This window comes from Acanthaster planci, linkage group LG08, assembly GCF_054643075.1.
Source record: "Acanthaster planci isolate LZ-2023a linkage group LG08, COTS_SCS, whole genome shotgun sequence".
NCBI lineage: Eukaryota > Metazoa > Echinodermata > Asteroidea > Valvatida > Acanthasteridae > Acanthaster > Acanthaster planci.
The window spans coordinates 6,150,528-6,160,477 of record NC_141784.1 but is presented as its reverse complement, the minus strand read 5'-3'; the positions used below and the strand labels follow the sequence as shown (position 1 = coordinate 6,160,477).

General features: G+C 40.2%; 1 protein-coding gene across 1 annotated transcript; it reads right to left on the bottom strand.

The window, feature by feature from the left end:
- Window positions 1-4,235: 4,235 nt before the first annotated feature.
- LOC147798328 (NADPH oxidase 5-like) lies at window positions 4,236-5,232 on the bottom strand. The gene is made up of 2 exons (XM_087139603.1): window positions 4,982-5,232; window positions 4,236-4,434 (listed from the first exon to the last, which is right to left on the bottom strand). The coding sequence occupies exons 1-2, from the start codon at window positions 5,186-5,188 to the stop codon at window positions 4,303-4,305; spliced, it is 339 nt and encodes a 112-aa protein (XP_086995729.1). The 5' UTR covers window positions 5,189-5,232; the 3' UTR covers window positions 4,236-4,302.
- Between the last annotated feature and the right edge of the window lie 4,718 nt (window positions 5,233-9,950).

The following is a 9,950-nucleotide window of genomic DNA, read 5'->3' as shown; positions in this document are numbered from 1 at the left end:
CACATATCCTACAGTACATGCCTCCTTTTACAGAGTCATTTCTCAGTTCTTGGGTTTTCAGACTTATCCTTTCTTTTCTTCTTATCCGTCATGGTTCTCAAAGTTCAAGCCTGATGTCTTCATTGTGAGGAAGATTTCTTCGTGACTCAGCTGTATTGAGGTTGGCACAAAGGGCACAATAGTGCCAAAGGCGCCATTAATCTCGCAACAACAACAACAACAATGCACCACACACACACACACACACTCCTTCGCTGTGCAGCCGAGCTTCCACAAGTCACTGGTCAACTACTTCATCTAGCAGCCATTTTTCTTAGTTCAACTTGTGTCCAGATGCGGGGATAGGATCTGATTAGGCAGTGTTTTCTCCTTACAGTGACTGTTCCCGCGAAAGGACACATTTCCTTAGCATTCATTATTGTATATATTAAATCTTCACTATTTCGTCGAGTCAAGAAGCGGCCGGAGAAGACCGAGACTCAAGTTTTTCCTTTAGGGGTAATTATTTCTATCTTTATTTAATTAAATTAGAGACCAAACCCCTAAAGACCTACCAAACATTTAATCTTGTCCCATATAGATAATACTAAGGGTGATTTGGCTGACATCTGCCAACCTTCTTCCATTTTTCCATCTGTCTGGCTCCCTGACCAAAACTTCGCTGACGTCTTTTGATAAAATTTGAGGTCTGGCACAACCAATAGATCGTGACGCAACATGTCATGGGTCACTAGGAAAGCCCCGAGTGGCACTCCTATGTACTTTAGATGTACATGAAGCCTGTTAATGTCGGCGGTCACTGAAAACATGCAAGAAACTCCATAAAGTGCGTATGAAGGAGTAACATTCTCTTGCATGTGGGCAATAAGCATAAGAAAATGTCTCATTTGCGTTGACATAGGCAAATATACCGGAATTATGAACGATGCTATCCAAAAAGGATGGGACGAGTTCGGAGTGTGTTTTGGAAACTGGAGGAACACCCCCCCCCTTTGGTCACGTGGACACTGAGTTATACTGGAACCTTGATTCCGCAAGGGTAGTTAGAATCATCGGGCCTGGTATCCAGACAAAGTTAGTGGTAGGCCTCGACATTCTAAAGTCAGGAAAGAGCAATATTCTGACCATTTTTCTGAATTCTGCTGGCCTATGAGTAAGTAGAGGGCCTCTACATTCCAAAGTGAGGACTTCGTGTGGCTGCTGGTAAACGTTGATGGCTCGCAGTAGACATAAACACGTGACTGTGTATTGATGATTGAAATGCGATAGGGTGCATGGTTGCCCATGAGGCCAAACAGCTTAGGTAAAGGGGTATTTTTTCGGGAGGGGGAATTTATTATGTAATTATAGAGTTTTTCTGAATGGAAAGGTTAATATCTGAGTTTTTCCTCCCTTTGAGAAGAAAAGCAAATGACCTTGCACAAATACGTAACCTTTGTCTTGTAATATTTAAAAGACAAATTTATTCTTGCCTCCTTAGGGGACCCCACCCCGAGAATCATAGCAATTTTCACAAGTAAAAGATAGAATGCAATGTTTTAATTCAAATTAGGTTAATCGAACGTGAAACACAGTGTTTAATAACTTGATTGCTTTCTGTAATACGTAGGAGAAAAAGGTTTTGACAAGCCACTCCCTCTAGTCTGTGGAATTTTATCTTTATTACCCATAATCTTCGCGAGGGGTTTAATGTACCCCGAGGTAGGCCCACAGGCTCGACAGGTTGCGAGAGTTTTAGTTTGGTACAAGTTTATCAACTATCGCGTATCGCTATGTTTACGTAACGAAGCCCGTTAGTGCAAATATACATTTTATTGCGAAATAACGCAATAATATTACAAAATAATGCAATACATTTGTGCAATAACGCAAAACGTTTGCGAAATAACGCAGTAAGATTGCGAAAAACCGCAGCAGTTTTGGTAATCCGAACTGCTGCGTCTGCTCCAGTGTAAAAAGAGCAATATCAACCATCAATGACTTGTTCTTTCTCCTGGGCAATCCCTAATAGGTTAAACTTCGTTTTAGGGTCCCTTAGGAAGATACCAAGATTTGCTGCTAAAAACCACAGCATGCGCTCATAACTCAAACCAGCAGAGAAGTAGAAGGTTACGAGTTTTGTGTAATGTCACACTTAGCTTTCCTCGAATACTGTTTCGCGGGAAATCACCTCACCACTCAGTGTCCAAAGAATCGTTGTGTCATTTGCAAAGGTATGGCGTTATTTTGAAAAATTATTGAATTGGAACTACTGCATTTTGGGGCTTAAAACTGGCCTTTCATAATTTAGTTTGCCAACTACGAACTCGAAAATAAACCGATCGTTGAAATCAGCCCGCTGACAGCTGCTGTGATTTCATTACCCCAGTAAGAATGCAATCATAGTCAAAGTTTACAATGCTGTACTATTACAAAAGGCTTTGCTACATTTTTCATAAGACAGGCATTCTGAATGCATCGATGAACCAAAAATAGAATGATGTGAAATCCACTGGTTTGCTTTCTTTAAAACACTATCAATCAATGAAGTTCGATAGAAGTTCAATGTCCTCAAAACAAAATGATTGTGTTGTCTTGATCTACATAGCCTAATTTTAAGCTTAACACTTTTATAAGTACAAGTCTAAGACCATCAGCGTTTTCCTTGGCATCTTCACCGTAATGTAGCCAACCTGACAAAAACTACTGAGGCTACATTATAGTGAAAGGCTGATGCAATACTAATATACAATAAACAGGTAAGCTGTCTTAAGCTGACTTTAGATAAACAGGAAAAATAATCACTTTGCATAAAACATCACTACTTTTGTATACGGAATGAAATATGAACTGAAGAACTCAAAATTGTAAAAGCCATATCTTATCGTGCGTCGATCTTAAAAATTAACTTTGCATACCGCAACATCCCCATGGAATTGATTTAACCACTCTATCTTAGCTGTAACACTAGCTTGCTTCCACAGGCAGTGGAAACCAAACACTTTTCTAAACCTTGTCCTGTCGGCTTTAAAGGTGTTGTGCAACAAAGCAAAGTGACAAAGCAACGACGGACCCAGAACCAAATTTTCGGAAGGTAAAGCTTGTTTTTGAAGGAGGTAAAACTTGTACAAAGATTTCAATTGTACTTGATTTTAACTTTTCTCGTCTTTCTGAGGAATAAGGCTACATTGTGAGGACTTTTTCACGCTTTTCGAAGGGATTACATAAACTACACAAATTTGCCTTCTGTTGTTTTTCATGTGGTGGGGCGGCCGATCGTTCAGGGGTGGCGGTCCGTCCGCCACTTAAGGAGGATTTAAAACCGAATCAAGGCGGGAAAAAGAAAGGGAGAGCGGCGACAGACGGACGGCGACGTGAATATCAACTGGAGCCTCACGCTTTTGCATGTAAGATTGACCGGCTCGATACTTATTACTGAATCGTAGTGACTGGAAATAAGTTAAGCCAAGTGGAGCCATCTTAAATGAGGTGGACAGCCTATGCATATGTAGAAGGTACGCAATACAGGATTCGGATCAGCTGTTTGTGGCTGTCTTGTTAGTTCAGGGCGACATGTCCAACGGCACGAGGCAGGCAGAAAACGTTTGCCCGCGGTCGCATGGTGGCGCTATGTCGCCTGAACGGGACAACCTGGACCTTTACCTTACATCTACTTTTAAGTTAGGAGAAGCGTAAGGGCATCAATTGTATAACAAAGTCGTGCCCAAAAGAGTATACAATATGGCCACTTCTGGCCAACAAACGTCTAGGAAACATTTTGTCACGTGCAGGGCCCACCCAAAAGCACGCAATTCAAAGGTAGCATTAAAATGAGCCTGATAATTATTAATATTTACTACTGAAGTCTTTTCGGTAATGAAACCGAAAGGATTTCTCAAAATTGCCAAAGGCGCTGTGGTTACATGTTTTTGTGTTGGGAGAAAAACCCCAGAGGAATATTCTAGGACAGCACAGGCAATCAGGTAGGAACTGAAAACCCAATGGAAAAATCCCTAGCCTACTGCAGCCTAGCTTCAAACTTTCACAAACAGAGCGTGTTGAGCCACGTTTATTGGTAATTTTTAACAGTTTTTTTCTATCCAAAACTGACATACCACAAGGTTCAAGATTCAGCTCGATCAAGTAGTTACAAGCCTGAAATATTTAATCCATGCATCTGTAAAAAGTGAGTGGAAGACAAAAAATATGAAATATCTCCCCCGTACCCCATCGCCAACGCCTTTGACCCTATCAGCACAAAGCCTTTCAGTGTTCTGTTACTAGGTTACCTTAATTTCTTGGAAAATAAATACACTGTGAGCTCTAAAAGTTCTCTTTATGAAATATGAAGCCGAACTTCTGGCATTGTTTATTGATGACGTTTCCCAAGGCCAGCGAACCGCAGAAGAACACCGACACTCTTCCCTTATCCTCGTCCTTAATTTTCTTGAAGAGCTGCAATAAAACAACAAAACATACTGGGATTTATGTCCACTTTCAACTCAATCATTTACTACGACATCTAAAATGGTAAACGAAGGTTTTTCCCGTGCAAGAATAAAGACAAGTTAAACTGTAAATCGACTTAAAAAGGGTATTTAATTCTGGTCACTTTTGTTCAAAGTCTGTGATATAACTCGTAATTTTTTTATTTCATATGGGAATATTACACACACAAATATTACATCCTACTTTATTTTCAACCCAACGCAATTAAGCCTGAATTACCTCAGCCCAGCCAAAACATTCCCAAGCAAGTCGATATAAAGTTATAAAAGTGCAAAACCAGCAAAAAAAATGTGTGAATGTGCATGTACATGCAAATCCCCTGCAAGGAAGTATGTACAGTGGCAAATAACAAGGTAATAACAAAGTTTCATTTCGTTTCGAAGGCACCATTTTAGTCTTGAAAGAAAAACACAAACACTTCATTTTTGCGTCTTTCGTTTCGGAAAGATAGTAATTGATACCCTTTTTGTTCCAATTTTGTTGATTTTTTCACCTTATTCCAGTTGGGTCTTCCTGCCTGCAGCTTAGTTCGTAGTCCAGTCAACAAGTCCCTGTTTTCCTGCTCATGGACCAAGTCTAGCGCCATCTGGAGGCCAAAATTCTTCATGTCAAAGCGCTGTATGCCTGTCATGAATAGAGGGATATCCAAGAACCGATCCAACGAGTACTGACTCTGCCCGTGCTCCAGATTCAACAGCATGTCTACGAACCACTCAAAGGCCGTGTGGTTTCGATTCAACCAAATAAAATCCACCTGCAACAAGTAACTTGCGTTAGAAATGATGCAAAACAAAATACTCCTTAGTGTAATCAAAAGCATTTGCTAACGATGTGGTATAAACTATGCATGCTATACCACCACAATAAGTACCTCGGTCCTCTGATTTAGGCCACTAACAAGAACGTGCATTCATTCTACATGATTGTCGATTCAGCTGTTCGATTTTGTAAGTAAGTCATCAAATTGCAGGCTGATTTTCTGTCAGTTCCTCGCTCCTTTGCCGGTATATTTTACCTTTTCTGAGTATGGGGTACAGACCAGTCCACCCGTTGTCTCTGCCTGCTTTTATTTCTGTACCGCCCTTTTCAGGCTTTAATCAGGAGACGGCTAGTTTGAATCGTGCTTACTAAATCAATTTTATCCATTGAACACTATAGAATGGGAAAGTACCTGAATTTTGGGGGATGATTAGAGTTTTTCTAATAAAGATTAATTTTCATAGGGCCATAATCTTTTCCAATAAGCTGAAATTACCTAGTGCTGCACATAAAATAGTAATAAGTTTCGTTCCCACACAAGAGTCATAAAAAGTGCGGGTCTCCTCACTTTTGATTCAAGATGGCCGACTTGTGCTCCTACCTTCTTGACCCTAAGAGCCTGTTTCTCTCGCTCTTCGTCCACCCAGGTATGTTGACAGTTAGGGCAAGTCGTGACAATACTCCAATGTCTGCACATGATAGACTGCATGATGGAAGCAAACGGAGTGACACCGATACCAGCCCCGATCAACACGGCGTGCTCAGACTCAAAGACGCTGGTGCTTGGTGTTCCGTAAGGACCTTGAATGTGTACCTAAAAGCGGCAAGCAAACTATGACTCGATTTAAGTACATATACTGACTAAAGACATACTTGGAATTTCTATGAAATTCACGGCAAATGCCCTCATTCCAATTAACGCTCGTCTCCCACATTTGTATTTTGCTCCGTAAAAGTGTTCTTTTCGAATAAGATTTGCAATTTAGGGATTGGTAAACAAACGGAAACACACACCACTGAGAACTATTCGGGGCCGAAGAAATGCGTGGGATATTACTCGAAAAACACAGACGATAGGCCCTACTCACATTTCCACAATTTCCTTTCCCACTTACTTGTATTTTGTTGTTGGTATTCATATCAAGTAGGACCTGTGGTCTGAGGCTATCTTTGGAGACTTGTCCAATTGAAGTCATCATGCTCAGACTGGTTTGTTTCACCAAGTCATTTTCCTGACGTACAGCATGTTCCCTTTTTGATATTTCTTCACCTGACGTTTCCACTTCAGGAATGGCCGCGTTATCCTCACTCTAAATATCAAATTAATTATTGTATGAAAATAAAACTTCTTGAAACAAAAAAGACCTTTTTCTATCCATCAGTCAAAAGTTTAAAAGGTTTCGTAAAAAGGCTACTCCGGTAACAAAATTCGCCGAACTAAATTGGACTAAGTCTCCAGGGGATATATTATATACGATACAAATACATCAGTACTCGTGCACTAGCCTGCTGATAAAAATACAGTTTAAATTTTCAACTCTGACCTCTTTTCCAGTTTCTTCAGCTACTTTTCTAACATCTGCCGACTGGTCTTCATGTCCTCGGTCTTCCTTGATCTCGCTTAATTCTACTAACCTCTCATGAACCTCTGGAATCCTGCTAGGGAGCGAGGTCTTCTTCCATTGTACAACGGTTTGAGGATCCACATCAGCGTTGAAGCTAACTCTGCGGACTTTCATGAAAGACGGCGGTTCTACCTCGTCGGGACTCGTGGGGGAGTCGTCGGTAGCGACCCTAACAACCGTGTCGTCAACCTCACCCGCACGAGGCCCTTTGGGATCATCTGACAGTGATGTAGAGTTGGAAGTCTGTGCAGTCGTCTTGCGGTGATATCTCGAAGCCATTGTTGACATGCTGACCGGCATCAGACGGAGGGTTTCTGCCATGGGTGGATAGCGAACCAACCAGGTCGAAGACGAAGGGAAGATTTGACTCGATTGGACTTCTTTTTTGTGTTGGACTGCATGTCATCGAAGAAACGGTAGAGGCGCTTGGTCCAGTTACCAGCAGACCGAATATGAAGAGACAGAATGCCTATCAAAAATGATAACATCTCAGATTTTATTATAAGGACTCCTCGAGTAACTAATTATGATATTTTTATAGTGACAAATATAAACTCTGTAAATACAGATGCACATTTCGTCAAATGAAATTGATTCGGACCTCGTCATTAATGCAGCTTTTAGAACCATAAAAGTATACTCCTTTGATTGAAGCTAAGGTCTTGTCATGCTGCATGATAACATGGCAAAATAACAAAGTGATGCTTTTTTTCCACAAAATGAAAAAATGTTATCTTGCCTATTGCTCTTAGGTTAACGAAGCATGGAACTGAAACGGGTATTTGTGTTATTTGACCATAACACTGAAAAGTCCATATTACTGACAGACGTTTTGGCCAAGAGCTATTGGAGTATCAGTTTAATAAAAATAGTAGTCAACGTCCTGGTTGCTTTAATTACAGTTGCCATATTTTTTCTTCATTAAGTAGGAAAGAATAATCGCACATTTATCAAAGCCCTGAAAAAACAACATCAGCAAATAAAAGCAAAGATGTCTGGATTAAAAGTAAGGATTTTGATTTCTTTTGCCCCTGACGTCATTTTGAATGAGTATGACGTTGCATCCGGTTTTGAATTTACCTCAACCCCCACACCGAAGGCTGTTAACGTCTCTGCGTTCGAACCTCGTCCGCAGGAAGAAATATAGGCAGGTAGCTGTGGGGACACCTATTGATTCCCAGGAACGAGGTTGCTAATGCAGAGAACGGACTCTTACAGGCCCCTGTTCGTGTGGACTTGGGTTGTAAATTTATACCAGAGGTATTTTAAATTAGCTGAAAAACTTTCAAGTTTATCGCTCAATATTCATCGACACTCGAACAACACTTGTACCGAGAGTAGGGGCAGCCATTTTTTTGCAAAATTCAGCCAAAGAGGCCTCATTTTTTGCGCAGGGTGTTCTGAATGCTCCTACCAAGTTGTTACGGATATTTCGTCTAGCAGTGAGTTTACACTGAAAAGCAAACGTTTGCAGAACATTCAATTCAACATCAATAAAGAAAGTATATTTCAGCGTTTTGTAAGGACTATTTCACTCTTTGTAGCGCATGCCGACCATAGTTAAGCCACCTGTTGTTTTTGCTGGCAAAATTTACACTGAAGGTGTTGCAAAAGAGAGCTCTATATTGAGATCAGTGGGTTCTAAGACGATTAAAAATATCAAAACATCTGCTGTGCAAATTACTGTCTGAACATTATTGTACCATTGAGAGTGTTTTGATTGATCAGTACAGGCAAATTGTTCTCTGACTATAAAAATGAATTGTGAGTTCTCAGATGCGATTGCGCCTTGGATAGCCTCTGTTTTGTGACACTGTTTCACATGACCGAAAAAAATCTCCCGAAATTTTAAAAGGCCACAAGCAGAAAATGACACTAATTTCCTTCATTTGCATTTAAAAATACAATATTTGTGCTTTAGATTTGCTTGCCACCAAAGAAGGAATACGTTCTCTCCCGACATTTACCGGAACCTAACGTTTTCGCGGTTTTCCTGAACGGAATATGACGGGAAAAGCAATCATCTTTTCATCTGTTTTACAATCCACTGACCATACGTTTCTACATCCCACAATTAGTTTACATAATTGTGACAGCAGACGGCAATAGAATTTAAATTTGGATGTTTAGGTTTTCCGTGGAAACTATCCAATAATAATTACTGCAGCTCAGTATTTCAAAGGTGCATTGTAGGTGATATTTAGAAATAAGTACGAATTTTATCTGCTGGTTTTCAAACGGGTGTAAATAATCCCCCTTATGTTATGTGGGTTGTGTGAAAAATGCCTCGTGATATATTGAACTTGCGGTTGAAGACTGCAATGGAAATAACCGTATTACTTCTGATGATAAAAGTCTTTTCACAGTTTTCGGACAGGATGCAATGGGAATGGTCGCTGTATACACTGATAATATCATAAATATATGGACGTGGATATCTCTGTTTCCTATAGTAGTTTTTAAGAGAAGGGCCATCCTGGCATATCAGTAGGCCTAGTTATTCCTGTGGTAGGATGACTTGATTGAGGTGTTGGACACTCAGTTATTCCTCAACCCAAGTCTATGGAATTGGCTTTTATTAATTTAAGACAATAAATATAGGCTTGGACGGTCTCAAACCTAAGCTACGGCTCGGGGATTAGTCGCGTCCATTCTCCTGAGCCGGTCTTAAGCGTTAACTTAAGACCGGATAAGCATATATTTATTCCCATTGATATATACCGTTTTAGTCAGTGTGTCACAAGAAGTCAGTGCATGATGACTTTGTAACGATGTTGCTCTAGAATTTGCCCGTGTCTACTCTATGCTATATTCCTGTGCAAGTTTACCCAAAGAATCTTCTTATACGGACTTGTTGCGCTTGTGATTTATGATTGATGGAGTGTTCATTATTTCAATCGCTTCCAGCGGGAATTATCAAATGTTAATACAGTCAAGTTGCTTGTTGTTGAATAGGGGGACTGTCTGCCATACTTATGAATAATTCTTTTTGTTATTTATACATATTGTGCGTTTCAATATGTAGATGTATCTTTATTCAGCAATTCTTTTTTAAATTATGCAAATGTGAAATGAAAT

Excerpts from the sequence above, each read along its gene's own strand:
- LOC147798328 (XM_087139603.1), bottom strand. The coding sequence starts at position 5,188 with ATGCTGTTGAATCTGGAGCACGGGCAGAGTCAGTACTCGTTGGATCGG. Across the intron at positions 4,435-4,981 it reads GAAGACCCAACTGGAATAAG|CTCTTCAAGAAAATTAAGGA; the intron begins GTGAAAAAATCA and ends GTTTTATTGCAG.